The following is a 17,810-nucleotide window of genomic DNA, read 5'->3' as shown; positions in this document are numbered from 1 at the left end:
TCAGCATCTTCAGAGAAGATGGAAGATGCCAGCCACAGATGCTGGTGAAACGACAGGAATAAACTCTTCCAGAACATGGCCACATAGCCCGAAAAACCCACAAAAAACTATGGATGCTGGGTGAAAGCCTTTGACCTCACATTTTCACAGTTTGGTTGCCCTCCTCTGGACATGGGGCTGTTGCTACAGAGACTAGGCCCACACTTTAAAAATGTACCACTGGGAAGAGGCACCTTCTCACAGGTGCGACCAACCCCTTCCCTAAGGCACAAAGTCACCAGCTGTCTTCCTTTTCCAGGACATGCCCAACATTTCAACCTTCCCTCCAGGAGGAATTCCAAAAGTGTCCTCCATTTTGAGAATGACTAAGAAGCATGGATTTAATTAATGGTTTTAGCTTTTATTTTGGTCATGTTCAACATTTTTTTTAATGTCCTCCATTTTGAACATGGCCAAGAAGCATAGATTTATATGAGTGGTTTTAGCTTTTATTTTGGTCATGTCTGACATTTTTCTCGAATGTCCTCCATTTCGAACATGACCAAGAAGTATGGATTTATGAGTGTTTTTAACTTCTTTTGTGGGGTGTGTACGTGTTTATAGTGCCCTTCAGTTTTCCCCCTGAATGGCCTCCATTTTATGATGCCTTTATGGTTGAGGTGTGCCTCCTCTTTCATGGCCCCAGAAACAAGAGAGAAGGTGCTGGGCTGCCTTCGGCCAACTGGTTTTCCTAAAGATTGGACCCCTAGTTTGGGCAATTAGAAGGTGCACCAAGGCATACAGGCAAGTCCCCCCAACTCTATTTAGAACTTGTTTGCATTGACATTTTTGGGGGTGAAAAAGACCCCATTGGGAGGGAGGGGGGCGTCCCCTTAAAGAAAAAAGAGACAGAGCGTCCTCTCGCCTCAAGAGCAAAGGCGAGACTGACTTCCCTGAAGTAGAAAAGACTTTTTCTTTTTCCTCAGAGAGCCAATCCTCACCCTGATTGGCTGAATCTTCCCAATCCCGCCCGCCGATTGGCTGACACTCCCGTCATTCTCTCCAAGGCCTGCCTATATATATGCATATTAGTACCCTCCTTCTCCTCTTTTCCCCCTCCCCCTCCCTCTCACTGTTTGGGTTCTGAGGGTGTCAGTGGGTGAGAGGAGGAGGAGGAGGAGGAGGCAGGGAAAAGGGACGCGCTAACAAACGGCTCTCTCCCTTTACAACCGCCGCCGCCGCCGCCGCCACGAGCCGCCGGAGGAGTCAGTTGGGGGCGCGCGCCCGACAGGCCGACTGCGCGTGTGCGTGAATGTGCGCGCGCTAGAGAGAGAGAGAGTGTAAAGGAGGGAGGGGGAGAAGGAGGGAGGGAGCGAGTGGCAACTCCTGACAGAGAGCCTTTCTCTCTCTCTCTTCTTTCTTTTCTCTCTCTCTCTCTCTCTCTCTAGTAAAGGCAGGGAAGAGCATGAGAAAGCAGCAGCAGCAGCACCCTTAGCAGCTTCTTCTTCCCTCAACGCTTGACTAGAGGCAGGAAAGGAGAGGAGGAGGACAAGGAAGGAAGGAAAAAGAAAGACAAGGAGGGAGAGTGGGGGAAAAGAAGAGTCAGAAAGAGAGTGAAGGGGGAGCCCCCACACTGAGGCACATCCCCAAATCTGTTCCTCAGAGATCTCCACACCTCGCCTCCCTCCCTCTCTTCTCTTCCTCCTCCTCCGCCTCCCTCCTTCCCTCCCTCCCTTCCTCACTCACTCACTCACTCCTTCTTCCTCCCTCCCTCCTTCCCCTCCTCCTCTTCCTCCCACCTCTCTTCCTCCCCTCATCCTCTTATCACCCCCTTTTCTCCCACCCCTTCTTCCCCCTATTATTATTATTATTAACCCCCTATTATTAATATTATATTATTATTATTATTATTATTATTTTATTTTTACCTCTCTGCAGCTGCTCCACTCTCCTCTCCTCTTCCTCCTCCTCCTCGCCTATCCCATCCCCCCAAAAAGCATCCTTTTTCCTGAGAGGCTCCTAAGGCTTCCCTCCAAAGAAGCCGCTGCGGAGGGGAGAGGCGAAAGGGAGCGGGACGACGAGGTCTCCCCTTTCCTCTCCTCCTCCTCCTCCTCTTCACCCCGAAGGGAGAAGCAGCCACTTCTCCTCCCCAACAGCAGCAGCAGCAGCATTAGCAGCAGCAGCAGCAGCAAACATGATGGCGGCAGCTCCCATCCAGCAGAACGGGACCCACACCGGGGTGCCCATAGACCTCGACCCGCCGGACTCTCGGAAGAGACCCCTAGAAGCGCCCCCTGAAGCAGGCAGCACCAAAAGGACCAACACCGGCGGTGGGTACATACTTCCACCCCTCTTCCTCTTCCTTCCTTCCTCTTCTTCCTCCCAAATTCCCCACCCACCACCTTCCCCCCCTTTACCTGCCTCCGTTTTGCCTCCCTTTCACCTCGCCCTGACTCCTTCCCACAAACACACACACAATAACAACAACACACACACACAGCTCCTCCAACCACACACGTTTCCTTATCCCTCTCTCTCTCTCAGCCTCTTTCTCAATACTAATAATATAATGTTATTATCATTCATCAAAATGGCGCCGCTTTCCAAGCATATTTCTATCTAGTATTCTTGCAGTATTTACACACACACACTCACACATTGGATGTTTTTCACCCTCCTCGACCAGGCTGTGGGTGGAAAGAAGAGAGGAGTGGTTGTGGTGTGTGCATGTGTGTGGATGCCTCAAAGCCCTCTCTCCTCCACTATCCCTTTCTTGCTTGGCACGCCTTTTGTGTGTGTGTTGTGTGTTGTGTGTGTGTTTTAACCCTTAAACAATTGGAGAGGAACTCAAGTAAAGGGGTTTAAATGGCGGCTGCTGGGAAGGAGCACTTTCCTTCTCTGCTGCTTTTGCTGCTATGATGATGGTGAATATGGTCTCCTTTCCTTGTGAGAATCCTCTTCCTCTTCCTCCAGGTAGATGCCTTTTTCCTTTCCTTTCCAAACACAAGGGGGGAAACAAAAAAGGGGACGATGGTGCCTGTTTTTCCTCCCTACTATACACCCACTTTCCTTGGGGGGAAAACAAAAACCTTGCACACAGAAAAGCCTTGCACAGATTCCTGTGTGCTTCCTGGGGTTGGGTCACACAGGGGTGGGATGTGTGTGTGTGTGAGAGAGAGAGAGTGAGTGTGAGTGTGTCAGAGAGAGAGAGAGAGAGAGAGAGAGGTTTGCAGAGGGAGGGCGGGAGTTGCCTGTCTTTGGCGCGGCGACTTGTTAGTTAACATCCTGCTCTTCCTGGATGAGATGAGTTATAACGGGACCAGCATCTCCTCCATCCATTTGCACTGGAGCCTTCATAACAATGCACCGAGGCAGAGGTGAATTTTATTCATCATCCTCATCCTCATCCAGCATTAGCAAGCCAGCACAGAGCTGCTAGATAGGGGATGCATTTAACTATTTGTATAGACTGTGTGTGTGTGTGTGTCTGTGGATGGGGAGGGGCTCACCTGTTCTAGCTGGGACATTTGGCTCTCTCTCTCTCTCTCAGAGGAAAGTCAGCTTGCTCTCAACCTGATCCTTTTGCATACAAACTTCTCTTAACATGCCTTTCTAGGTTAAACTCGTAGGTAAAGGACATTTGGAGAATGTTTAAAGTGGTGTGTCTTTTGTTGCACGGCTCCATGGCGGTTTCTTCAGCTCCCCCAGAATTTGATGCCTTTCAACCTGTGAAAGGAGCACACAGGTTCAACTGTAAATAAATATTACTTGTTTCGTCCATTGTGTTTTCCCCTGCTCCCCTGTTATGGGGCTCTCCCCCCTTTTTCTGTTTTGGAGCATCTTGACACACTGACTTGTCACCTTTTTTTAAGCGTATACATAGCTAGCTTTCTTTTAACAGGGAAGAATTCTTCTTCTTCTTAACATCCTTTAATTAATGAGCTTAAGGGATCATTCCTACCTAAGAAGTGCTAAAGAAATACATCAGGATTACTGAGGCAAATGATCAGATCCATATTGTGCTGTGCTTTCATGCTGATAACTAAGACCCTTTGCATAAAAATTACAAATTTTTGATTATTTTAGCAGGGGGAGTTCTGTATTTTTAATGAAATCCGTAATTGCGGATGAGGAGCAAGAAGCTTTTACTTCTAGCATTTTTAGGGAAAGTTATTCCTGGGCAAGTGTTTTGTCTTCTGTTTGAAAGAGTCCTATCATTGTTTCCTGTTAAATAGTAGTAAAACTATTTCACATGAAGAACTGCTTCTTGAATTGGGTCATTGTGTCCTGCAGCACCATAAAATAAGAACAGTTCCTTTGATTCTTCATTTCTTCAGAGCAGATCATGTTGGAGATGAAACAGGCATGGAAGGTAGTGCAACTGGTTACATAGTGGGTGGAATACCTGTTCATTGATACTACAAGCCAGCATTGTAGATCTGAGTAAGAATGAGACTTTGGGTAGCGAATTAACCTTTCGTGTATCATTTTTTTTTCAGAGGACGGCCAATATTTTCTAAAGGTCCTCATACCTAGTTATGCGGCTGGATCTATAATTGGGAAGGGAGGACAAACAATTGTTCAGTTGCAGAAAGAAACTGGGGCTACCATCAAGCTTTCTAAATCCAAAGACTTTTACCCAGGTAGGCGCAAGATGCAGAAGCTTATTTGTCATATCCCTGGGGTAATGCATGCACATTCTGTATCATTAAAAACAGTTTACCTGTATAATTAAATAGTATTACCCTTCCACTAAAATCATTGTCATCCTTAAGTAGTAAAATGTGTTCTTAAATGTAATTCTGAACAAACAGACTGGTCTTAGATGTGATGATTTTCTTTTGAAAATGGATTGTGGAAAAAGTCAGAAGGTAATGAATATGTCTTCTGGATGTATTTTTACTGCAGGAAATGTTTGAAATATTCAGTTCAAGGATGCTTCTTGAAGAATAGGCCATTTACCTTAAATCCATTATGTACCTTTCTTCTGCTTCATTGCTTTGTTCACTAGTCTTAGTGTGAAGTATAAAGAGCAAGTTCAGCTCTTCAGATGTTTCCTTTGTTTTGTTTCTCACAGTTGTGATAGGTAACAAAAGACTCTTGTGAAAGAATATGCAGGACGTAGTTTGGAAAAAAGAGAATGTGTGGTCTTGAGTCTATTTTTTTAACAATACATTGAGTTCTGTTGCACACATGTTGAAAAAACAGTGTAATTCATATATGGTTTTCTGATCTCTACTATACCAATGATTTCTTAATTTGCGTCCTGATTGCCTGCTCTAATGAATATCCCTTTAGATAACCAGTGATAGTAGAAACATTAGTGTTCTGTAAGTGTGTTGATTTTGTAATTTCCGTAGTGGTGGCTTTCTACTGAGATGGCCTGTTTTTTCTTTTGCTTTTCCTTGTAATGCAAAGGAACTGCTTGCATTCAGTGATCATATTCAGAGATGATTAAATCTTGAAAAAGTGGTTAAGGCTGTTATAAGTGTAACTTGAGAGAGCTATTTTCCTTCCTGTTTTTTTTTTGGGGGGGAGGGCAGTTTTCTATTCCAAAGTGGATAGATGTTTTTGAATTGAAAGGTTGGCATCCTCTTGTGATAGAGCTAATACAGAGGCAGACAGTGCAGGTGTTCAGAATATTAACAGGTAGCATTCTGTTTGAGAGGCAGGATGTGAAATTGTATATTTACACTACTAGTGCAATTGGTTCGTTTTATAATGCCTTTTTTCTTGTGATAGTTTTTGAGGTATTGGTTATATAGCTTACATATTTTTGAAAGGTATATATAATATAGAAGTGTGTGTAGATAGTGTAATTAATACGTATTGAGACAGAAAAGGCTGTGATTGTAAAAATAATGACAGTTAAGGATTATTACTCTGTTAATAAACTGAATATAGTGAGAATAGTTTACTATAAAAGAGATGCATGGTATTAACCGTAAGAGTATCCAGTAAGAAGGTGGAATTGGTGTTCATGATTTTTAATGCAAATTTTAATTATCGAATTAGCTGACTGCAGAGCAATGTTAATTTTGTTTGTAACATTAACAGAAATCTTCTCCATTGTTTGTTTAAATCATTATTAAATGTTTTTATTTTAAAAATGGGCAAATGTAAACATTTTAGACATTTTCCTTGAAAATTAAAACAAAATAGACAAGGCATGATGACAAGCTTGCAACACTGTGTTCCTGTGTGACGTAAACAGGTTCCCTCTGAAAGAAGTGCCAGAAGGAGAGGGTGCGTGTACAGTCTGACTGTAACAGGTGTAGGCTAATCCCTTGTTTAGGCACCGCAAGACCTATTTAATATTTGAAGCCAAACTACCAATTTTAGTGAATAAATGATTCGGACATTAGCTCCATTACTACCTGCCAAGGCATAAACAGGTATTCAGTCTTTCGTAATGCTAATTAGCGTTTCTTAGATTTCACCATGCATCTGACAAATCTTTTGATCTCTTTGCATTCTGCAAGCTGCTGGCATTTAGGTTTCTTCCAACCCATATTATTCCTTAAATCTGAAGATGAACTATGCGAAACCTAAGTCTAGTTTTTCAGTAGAATGGACATTAACACTGTTTGGGTGTAAAATGCCAATTAATGTGTTAAAAAGTACACATAGAAGCGTGTATCACTTTCATATGGATAATTATTCTTTACTTGGCTAGTAGTTGCTTAAGTAGTACAGGGACAGTTGCTGCAATGAAAGTTTCCTTTGTTATATCAAAAGAGACTGCATTATGTGGTGAACTATGTAATCCAAGTGAACTCTATTATTATCTTGCATAGAGTAAATGTAGGTATTCCAATATGACCAGAAGAAAGACCATTTATTTTAATGAGTAATGTGAATAATATTACTGAAGTGTTCTGAGAAAAAATTGATTAATATAATCATATTATTAGCAAATGTTTTTAAAAGTAGTTTGGTTATCAGTACACTTCAGCCACTGTTTAAATAAAATTGGACAAATGTTATAATAAACATAATTATTTAGGTATATGCACTTAAAAATTATAAGAACTGTGAGTTTATATAGCGTTGCCACATAGCTTGCATGTAAAATTGGTCAATGAAAGAAACTGCTTTCAGAATCTTGAATCTTCAGTGATCTTGAAACAAAGCTACTGCAAATGGGCTGATGAATTCTTGTTTGCTGTCTTGTTAATTTGTAGCTTCATTTTCATTCTGTGCTTGTGCAGTCTAATATTTCTTTTGAAAATGACTTTATATATGTGTATTTTTAGCTATAGATTGTAATGGATTGACTGTTTATGTAAATGAGTATAAAACATGTGCGCGCAAATCCCACTGATCTATATGGTCATTTCTATGGCAATAAATTTCTGAAATTTATAATATGAAAATTATAACATATGTAACAAAATATAATAAAATTATAGAAGCCCTTAATGAACAATAATAGCTTAAAGCATTTTTTAAAAAAGAAATGTTCATTAATAGCTTTTCTGCTAGTAATTTTTAATTGTATCTTTGTTTAAATTAAAAAAAAACATTAAAGGCATAAAACATTAAAGGCATAAATGTGATTGAAGTCATGATGCCAGTGTGAATAGCCTGGGAGTCCTAAATGCTTGGAGATATGTTCAAGTGAAGACACCATTTCATGTTAAAGGCAGTGACCTCTCCACCCTATTATATTGTTAGTGCCAGTATTGCATATATGTTCCAAAAATATTTTGTTTTCTTTCTTCCAGGATGTCATATAAATTATAGAAACCTTATTGTACGTACTTTATACCTGGATAACAGGTAGAGCAGCATAGTTTTAACTGAATATTTATTTGGGCAAATTATGGTCCTTTGGAGCAATCTGCAAGATTCAGTGCCTCTTAAAAGGCTTAGTCTCGGAATACCAGACGATTGAAGGCATACTTCTCAGTTGTACAACAATTGTTGATTTTGTTACTTTATGTTCTCCTGAAAAAGAATAAACGTTGCTTCTAGTAATTGTTTTAATCTTCAGGATGAAGATATAAATTAATGTGAATTCTTCCTGATATGGAGGGTTTTTTTTGCTTTAGCAAATGTTACATACAGGCTGCAGTGTTTCCATTAAATATGTGTTGTGGCTGTTGGGAATGTGTTGGCTTATGTGGTTTTTGTCCCTTGTTGCTTTGGTGATTGATTTTTCAATTGTTGAAGAAAGCTTAAAAAGAACATGTCCTGCTTGGTCTAAATTGAAATGAGCATGCTCTTTAAAAATCTCCCTTATGTATAAACTTGTCATGTACTTAGAGCTAAATCCAATTGTTGGTTTCAACAAGAGTAACCACATTGAATGATCAGAGTTTGTTAAGGCTGCATTTATGTAAGTCCCTTTGATTAAATGGGTCTACTCTATTTCTCATTAAGAATTGGATTTAGCTGAAAAGTGCTAATTGCCAAACAAGTTTATGAATGCCAGTTAAGGAAGACTTACTCCCTACAAAGTATATATAGAATTATAGAATGAGTAAAAAAGGAATATGATCACCAATCCACCCCTCTGTGTAGTGTACATGCTATTTTTCCTTCCTCCTAATCAGCCCAGTTGAGGAAATATTTTTCTTTGTCAAAGTACAGTAATCACCCATATTCAGAGCTTGAGCAATTCCCATGCTACTCCAAAGATGCTGAACTGTTCACATTTACACAAACCAAACACGTGGAAGGAATTTCCACTGGAACAGTTTAGATTATATTACTAATGAGCATAGGCGGGAAATGTCTACAAGTTGTCTTTTGATTTTGCAACGTTTACTCATGAATATTCATAATTGTTAGATTTTGAAGAGCCATCAATTCAAGTTTTTTTTGGGGTGTAAAAACATTGTGAAAGAAGGAGCTTGTGTCATAGTTGGGAATTTTCACATTAACTGCCTTAATTTAGATGCTTTATAAATATAGGGTTGTTTACTGGGTTGTTGATTTGCACCTGGTGCTTTTTTAATGGGGAGGAACTCTGAATTGAAGAATAATCTTCATAAATAAAAATTGAAATGTTCTTTGTTAAGACGATGATGTTCCTGACACAAAATTACACAAGTGTGAATTCTGTTTAAATAAATAGTGTTCTAGATAACCTTTTAGTAACATAAGCACAATATGGGAGATCTTATAAGACTTTCTCTTTTTTGTTAAGTGATGACTAATTTCCAGAATTAAATTCGTTAATTTTTTTAAAAGCATACCTTAAAGCACTATCCCACATTTGTTTTCTTTGAGGGAATTCCTGGTAAATTTATTCTGACATACATGTGCATAGGATTGCATCCTCTACGTTTAGCATGGTTGAAATGTGAAAAAGAAAGGTGTCGTTGGACTGTTGTGTGAGTCACTACCTATTTTTTTTTATAGACATTCATATGAAGGTTGGGATGAAAATTAGGGCTTTTTCTTCATTGCCATGCCATTTCCATGTTTGGGCATAGCTTTAGTTTAAAGTCATGGAACGTGTAACGATTTGATCACGGCCTAAATACCCTAAAGGCACCAAATCTCGTTTGATCTTGGAAGGTAAGTAGGGTTGGCCCTGGTTACTACTTAGATGGGAGACCACCAATGAATAGCAGTTGCTGTATACTATGTTTCATAGGAGGAGCGGGCAAAAACACCTCTGAGTATTCCTTGCCTAACGTAACCCTATGAAACACATTAGTTGCTATAGGCCAGCAGGCAACTTGAAGGCACATATGCACACAGAGAGATTTGTCTGATAAAAGATTTCTAGGATTCATTGTAATTTGCATTAGGTGTAGTTGGTGTTGCAGTCCTTTTCAGAAAGAGGTTAGTTTGTATTTAACATTTTTCAGGAGTCCAGTGGGAATGAATGACTTGGTAGACATGAAGGTTGTCAGTTGTCCAGTGCTGGAATGCTGCAGGTAATTGGGCTAGACTGGTGGGAATTGTGGCAGTGTGCTTCTCACGTTGCACTGCAGCTGCTGTTGATCTTAATTAATCTGACCCTCAGAGGCTGCAGTGTCATAGCATAAATGGCAGTACATGCTAGAAATCTGAAGAGCTATTCTCATGCTCCAGCTGAAGGTTTTAAAAACAGGTTGAAAATAGCTGTTCTTTTGTACTTAGTATTGTGGTGTAAAGACAAGTGAATGGAAGGATGAGGAAATACTTACCAAATGTTGACATACAAATTTGTAGTTAATATATGATGGGATTCCGCTCTTGGAATTAAGCATTTATATATTGTGAGACTGCATTGAAAGGTTATATTGAAAACTGTAGGATCAACTTTGAAATATACGTCCAAAATCATCAGTACTGAATGTGAAATATATATTGTGCATGAAGTAATGTTATGCTATTTAAATAATTTGTTAAGAGATGCAGGTATACATAATATGTTAATTCTATTTCTCTACGTTATAATGTGCCCGGGGAGTGATGTATCATGCTGTAGGTCTGTACACTTTTTAAAAAATTAGTCTGTTTTGTATGCTTGCCTTTTTTTATATCTTGAATTTAATTTGGTGTTGGCTTTGAGTTAATGGATTTGAGATGTTAAGTATGTTTTAAATGCTGGGTACCTGTCAGTGTTGAGCATATAAACACCAACATTTGTTTAATAGATAGCTTTATGCATATAGCTTAATATTTCCACTTGAGATAAGTAGTACGGTACTTAAATTTGCTTTTTTGGAGGCTGTATTTTGCTTTATTTGGTTCCTTTTGACCATGCATATTTAAATAATTCCAGGTTTAAGAGATTTGAAAAGTTTTACCTACAGGGAAGTAATGCTCACCTTCATTTTTCTGTTGTTTTCCTGGGTTTCAGTTAGGTCCATATGCATGAAATTATATAGGCCAGATTTCCGCTTTCAATCCTTGATAGTTCATGTCCAAACTTGTATTGTAAAACGTCAGAACATACAGTACAAAATACATTGTTTAAAAATATTTAGTGAAATTAAATATCAAGCTATTATTATTTTAGTCTTCCTTAATGGAGTTTCAAATGTCATACTTATTGGACTACATTGCTATGACAGAATCACATCTTTATTATTTATTTATTTAAAATGTCTTCAGTATATTGGAAGTCTTCTGTATCTCATTATGTGTCAGGATGTTCTTGATTGTTTTGTTTTATTAAAGAAAACAATTATAGTGCCATTTTTAGTCTTTTGTATATGATTCCAATATTTTATTCCAGTTAGTTGTCCATAAACTATTTCCTGCTGTGTTCTGCAGGGCCTGCTGTCCCATCAGCATGGTCAGGAAACCGGTGAAAAATATCGATTATTTTGAAAAATGGAGAACAGGGATAACTGGTGGGGAGGAGGGAGGAATCACTCTGCAAGTTTCTTTATTTTGCAGAAGTAAAGCACTTTCAACCATATGTGTTAGCAGTTTGTACTTTTGTATTATGTTTGCTTGACTATGCTACTTTGCTAGTTTTACTAACATATAAACTAGCTATTTTTTTAGTTTTACTAATGTTATATATTTATTAATTAGATGCTGTCTTTATTATTATCTATTCTAAACCCTTTCTGTGACGTTAGCTTGGATCATACTCCATAGAACCATTCTGTGGAAACAAGTCTCCCTTTCTAAAATGTTGCCAGAATATCTATGAAACATTAGGCGGTAGTAAGCCATTAAATTTTTAGAGGGATGTAGAATCATATTTGTTTAGAAACACCAATCCAGAAAATGAGAAGGCTTGTTGAAGCAGGCAAAGTTAGAACAGATTGAGTATCCCTTATCCAGAATTTGGAAATCTGAAATACTCCACAATCCAAAACTTTTTTCATGAGTGGCTCTAATAGTGACACCTCTGCAATTGATGGTTCAGTGTACTTTATTTCATGTACAAGGTTAATAAAAACATTATGTATAAAATTACTTTCAGGCTATGTCTAGAAGGTGAATATGAAACATTCCTGTATTTCATACTTAGACTTTGGTCTCATCTCCAAGATGATGTATATGCAAACATTCTAAAATCCAAAAAACAAAAACAAAACCCCAAGGTACATCTGGTCCCATGCCTTTTGGATAAGGAAGATTCAACATGGATTTTAAACTGATCATGGTCCGCATCTCATTTGTAGTTAAGACAAACAAAGTAGTAATCAGAATTATGAATGTAGCAATGTGTGTAGTATGAAACAGTTTCATGCTTACTGGTGGATGAAATAGAAATTATGTTTTTCCTTAAAGCTGAAACAACATGTTATAGCTGTTAATTAAAGCAGCCCACACCTTCTCTTAGATTCCTCTTTCTTATAACTATTTGTAAAGCATAAAGTAATGTAAGAGTAGCCAGGGATGTGCAGGGAAAGCCACAGTGTGATGACGTCACATCATATCATTTGATTTACCTGAAACTGAGAGGTGTGAAACTGCTGTTTTGTCCAATGAACATGTATATTTCCCAATAATGTAGTTATTGGAAAATAACTCCAATAACGTAGCCTGAGATTTGCCAAGCAATATGAGATGTACTGACTGATGACTGATGAAATTTTGAAATTTCAATATAATCAATCAAAATGATTTAATCACTTTTACTAATTAGTTGGATCCATTACGGCGTGTGCTTACAGAACACCTGCCTTTGAACGCTGTTATGATTTCTGCCTTTATTGCTTTTTTGGCTTCTCTGAACAAAATCCAGTTCTAAGTGCTTGTTAAACTGTTAACTATCAAAAAAGGACTTAATTCTTCTGAAAACAGCAAGTGTGTTGAATGAAGAACTTGCTCATATGCTGTTTTTTCTTGAAGGAAATAACAATGTTGTGTTGTCTAACTGTTTTATGTTTGCATTGGCCATGAACTGTACATGACAAACGTGACCCCGAGAAAAGATGAAGGAGATCCATGATCAGATTTAATGACATTTCAGCCATGAAAGGATATAATTTTTGTGCTTTCTTGCTTTTTTGTGCAGCTTGCCACACCATTTTCTACAGTGTTCCAGTCTTCTGAAGTAGATTTGTGGGCTTGGAGTCCTATGAGGGAATGGGAAATTTAGAAGTCTCTCCCTTGTTCTGTTCACTGTTTGGAGAACTTTATGTAAGTGGAGGGACATAACCAGAGACCATCCAATGTCTGATTGTTTTTTTTTAAATCTTCCTATATTTTTTTGTGATGTGATTTGTGGCAGTATTTGTGGTAAAATAAAGTTTTAACACATTTTGAGTGTACATGCACAAAGCACTGTTAAGTTTCATCAGGACTCTTTAAATCAACCACTTCCTATTTGAAATTTTAAGTCTTTTTAAATGCTTCCTGTTGATCCAGAATATGAGGTTAATGACAAATAGCCTTTGATTTATACCCCTTGATTAATTTTGATAAATTATCACAATTCAGTATTTATTCACTAAGGTTTAATATGAGTGGTCTTGTTAATTTTGTTTAAATAAAAAAAATGAACCATATACCCAACTCAACAATCATAGAGACATTTCAACATATTTTATATCATATCTACATAGCACATATTTGTTTCACTTCTGCATCCCCCTTATCGTCTTACTTTGTCGCACTCATTCATTCAGAGTGTTTATATTCTGCTCTTCTGCCACAAAGGCTCTCAGAGCAGCTTACTCAGTCTTTAGGGTTCTCCATGATCAGAAATAATTCCTTGCTCATTTCCTATAGCCCCTCTTTCAGCAAGTCATACCAAATAATAAAAATGGAAACATTTCATATTGGCATAATATCTGAGGCGAGATGCTGGTAGGAAAAATCTGGTAAGTGTTCTGGAATGAAGCTTCTTTTGGTAGAGCTGTGTATCTGTTCTACAGGATATGAAAGACCTATGTGTCCCGAGGTTGGGGGAAATATCTTCCTCTATTTTGGAGGTAACATTGCAAATGTTAGTGGATTTTGTACTCACTATTAATGCTGCAGTCCTAAGAACGCTTAGGAGTTTATCACCCTGGGGCTGATTTTGACATTAAAGAGAAATTAAAGTGCATTTAAAGCATCCTGCAAATGAAGCGAAAATGGCAAGTAATTGCGCAAATGATTATCACATGCAATTGTGCAAATAAAGTGATGTTGGAAATGCATTGTCGTTAAAATCCTGAAAGATGTGCATTAATGCTTCTTTGTGACCGCTTTAATGACGGGTTTTGTGTGATGCCATGTGAAATCATTACGCGTAATTACGCAATTTTCTCGGGATATTCACAGGATAAACTCCCAGTATCCTTCGTTTAATAAACTCCTTACTAGAGAAGAAGCGTTCCCAGACATTGCGTGATTGTCACTTGCTATCTGATGTTCTTTTTGTTGCCTGTTTTATTGAACCATTTCCTGTATTGCTATGTGTTTTATTTGTATTATCCTATCATTTCTTAGATTGTACACCATAGGCAGGTTTACTCTTTTATTTTTGTTGTTTTTATGTACAGCGCTGCGCAAATCTGCAGTGCTATAATAATAATAATAATAATAATAATAATAATAATGTGCACTACATACAGTGACACTGTTGTCTGAGTAAACACACATAGGATTGTACTGATAGTCACAGAACCAAAAAGTCTGTATTACCAAGCATATGAATGCATGCTTAAATGGCTTTAACACTAAAGAAGAAAGCTCTGTAATTCCCTTCATGCAAGAAAATCGCTGCTCTAGCTTTTGAGGGATTCAAGAGACAGGTTTAATGCAAAAGTTTCTTTTTTTTAAAAAAAAATTCTGGTCTCTTCTGATTTTTCTAGCAGGGCTTTTATTTAAATTAGTGCTTTGTCTGAAAAATATAACTTTGTTATGTTTTAGCCCTTTTTGCTGACGTGAACAGTTCCAACAGCTTTAAACCATTTACCTATACACGTATTAATTAGGACATGGGTGTGCATACCTTATATATTTATCTGTTAGTGGATCTCCAGACAATTTGCAATTGATCATCAAGGATACCTGACTTCAAATAATTTACATTTGAAGCTCCCAGATTATACTGCTAAAGTGAAAAAAACTTGAGTTAGGCCTGGTACAGACGGGCAGGAAGCAGTGTGCCGGTGCCGATTCTAAGCTTCTGGAGCGTGCACCAGCCACATGGTCTGGAACCCTAGTCCGTACAGACTCCATCATCATGGCGGCTTCCTGTCCACATGGTGGCAGCGTCCGGACGTCACTTCCAGGAAGTGGTGACATGGCGGCGCCCTTTCCCCTTTACGGCGTCGCAAAAAATCCTCTCCAGAGCTGTAGTCCAAAGCTCAAACTGCTACACCACGCTGCCAGTCAAAACAAATACCTATGTTGCAGTTTAAAGTGGTTTTTGCTGCACAAACGTCTTGGTGGATTTTAAGATTCTTGTCAAAATCAAAGTAGGTCTTCCAAGCCTAAAGTCTTCCCACTCCTGAATGAGCCTATATACTGCCTCTTTGCAGAACACTTTTATTGAAAAATGCCACATTCAGTTGGAATATTCCGTATTTCTGAAAATATACATCATGCATGTAGGAGTCACTTTCCACAAGTGCCATTTAGCAATATTGAGATTAGTTCAGTGAGTGAAACAAACCTATTTTATGCAATTATATTCCCCTTGCCTAGTTATTTATGTTACTTATTGCTATTATTGAGTAATATTTTGAATCCACAACTTTTTAGTATACGAAATAAACCAGAAATAATGATGGGGCATTGAAGGTGAGCAAGCAGTCATGCATATCAATAAAGTATGTATGTATTCCAGGGTTCCAGAAGATTTCTGGAGCCACCAAGGACTTGACACATGTTTTGTATGCTGAGATAAACTCTATGTGTGTGTGTGTGTGGGGGGGATGCTGTTATTTGCAGGTAGTGCAAGTATTACTTTTTGAAGTGGGTACAAAGTTTAGGAACCCAGTAAACCCCCACTCCCCGCAAATTCAAAGGAGATAGGTTCATGGACATTCTGTGGATAGAAGAAACTGTGGATAATAGCAAAAATAATTATTTCAATGAGAAAATCATAAGAGAGGCTGGTGGGCCTTCCTGGGCATCGAGGTGGCATGGCTTTTTCATGGGCTGTTGGTGGCAGAGTGGATGGGACTTCTTGGGTGGTATCGGCAGGCAACTGAGTTAGCAGAGGCCCCAGATGCTGCTCATTGGATCAGAGGCAGAAGAGCTGCACTGGGTCAGGTTTGAGCTGGGGCAAGCTAAGCCTAACTGTTAATTCCACCCCTCTTGTGATTTCTCAAAGGAATGTTTAAGAGCTGGAAAAGGTGTAGAAAAAGAGACCAAAATGATCAGGGAGCTATTTATCTGTAACGTGACAATCTTCAAGACTTTTCAGATTAGGAAAAGCAGGTAACATAACTGACGGTTATAGAAATATGCATGTGTAGAAGAAACAGATTGGGTTATATTTTCTTTCTTAAGAATCTTGTGGAAAATCCAGGGAATTCCCCCCCCCCCCATGTGACAAGAGTGTTTATTGGCCTGTAACTCTCGCGACAGGGTTCGAATCCCAACTCAGCCAAGGAAACCCCTTAGGTGATCTTGGGCAAGTCACACACTCTCAGCCTCAGGAAAGGCAAAAACAACTCCCTCTGAACAAATATTGCCAAAAAAACCTGTGATATGTTTGCCACAGAGTTATCAGAAACTATTTTAAGGAATAGCTTCTTCATGTGGCCAGATGTATTTGTGGTCATGAGCTTAGAGTCATGATGGCAAACTTATGGCATGCTTGCCAGAGATGGCAGGTGATGCCATTTCCCCCAGCGCACAGTGGGGGAAGGAGCAGGAAGAGATACATGCCTTTTCCTCCTCCTCCTGGAAGCAGCTGGAGGCTGGGAACGGAGCAGGTGAGGAGGAAGAGGCGCGTGCCTCTTCTTTCTCGTTCCCGGCCCTTCCTGGCCTCCAATTGCCTTTCCGGAGGCAGCTGGAGGCCAAGAATGGAACGGGGGACCTTTCTCCAGCTTACAATTGCCTCTCCGGAGGCAGCTTGGAGGCCTGGAACAGCGCAGGGGAAGAAGGAGGAAGAGGTGTGCCCTTCCTCTTTCTCCTTCCTGGCCTCCAGTTGGCTCTCCAGAAGCAGTTGGAGGCCGGGGACGGAGGAGAAAGAGGCAAACACCTGTTCCTCTTCTTCCGCCCACTCTCCCGAGCCTTCAGCTGTCTCTGGAGAAGTAGCTGAAAGCTCTGGAATGCAGGTGAACAAGACCTACCCTGGAAGTCCTACCCCCCCCCCCCCCAAGGGCAGAAGTCCTGCCCCCAGAGGGCGGCGGTTTGGGCACTCAGCTTCTAAAAGGTTTGCCATCACTGACTGAGGGATTAGATCAAGGAGGAAAAAGTGATCAGTGGTGTCATTTGCCTCCATGTCCAGAGCTAGAATGCTATGAATGCAGTTGCTTGGGAACAAAAATAGGAAAAATCTGTTGATTTTTGGAGTAAACAGGTTTTTGGTCTGTCCTTCAGGGAGGTTGTTGCATTTTCAATTTTACTGAATTTCCAGCATGTAAAATAGGGGTAAATGATGAAAAATTTTTGTAGTAGCGTTTTGTTTATTTTTGACTTTATAGAAACTCCTTGGCAAACAAGAGAATGGACGTGAATGTTTAAGCCTTATGAAGACACTGTTTTCACCCATTCCTATTTTGGGGGAATGGGGGAGGGATGGAAATGATGAGGAGAGGCTAAGTGCATGCAGAAATAGCTAATGTTTGTACGTATGTATCATTTTGCTGATCTATATGTAGCTTTTTATTGGTTGTATAACACCATCTATACCTCAGCATATAAATTTTTACTGTTTGGCATAGCATATAGTTAAGAAATAGTTAGATGATTTAGCCATCCTATTCATGTTTGCTTGAAATCTGTTTAGTGAAGCTTACTGACAGGGAAGAATG

The 17,810-nt window shown here is 39.3% G+C and overlaps 1 protein-coding gene across 4 annotated transcripts in view; it reads left to right on the top strand.

The window, feature by feature from the left end:
• The first annotated feature begins 1,903 nt into the window (after positions 1-1,903).
• The window catches only part of NOVA1 (NOVA alternative splicing regulator 1), a 174,920-nt gene continuing 159,013 nt past the window's right edge, over positions 1,904-17,810 (top strand). Inside the window, exons 1-2 of one of the 4 annotated variants that reach the window (XM_042467230.1) lie at positions 1,904-2,309; positions 4,479-4,622. In XM_042467230.1, the coding sequence (XP_042323164.1) occupies positions 2,174-2,309; positions 4,479-4,622 (280 nt within the window). In that variant the 5' untranslated portion in view covers positions 1,904-2,173. Of the gene's footprint in view, positions 2,310-2,779; positions 2,953-3,255; positions 3,357-4,478; positions 4,623-17,810 lie in introns of those variants that run through there. The other 3 variants (XM_042467222.1, XM_042467239.1, XM_042467248.1) reach the window with 3 other exon arrangements.

Source organism: Sceloporus undulatus, chromosome 1 (assembly GCF_019175285.1).
Source record: "Sceloporus undulatus isolate JIND9_A2432 ecotype Alabama chromosome 1, SceUnd_v1.1, whole genome shotgun sequence".
NCBI classification, from domain to species: Eukaryota; Metazoa; Chordata; class Lepidosauria; order Squamata; family Phrynosomatidae; genus Sceloporus; species Sceloporus undulatus.
Note: the sequence above shows the minus strand (reverse complement) of the source record. Positions and strands in the feature narration are given on the sequence as shown.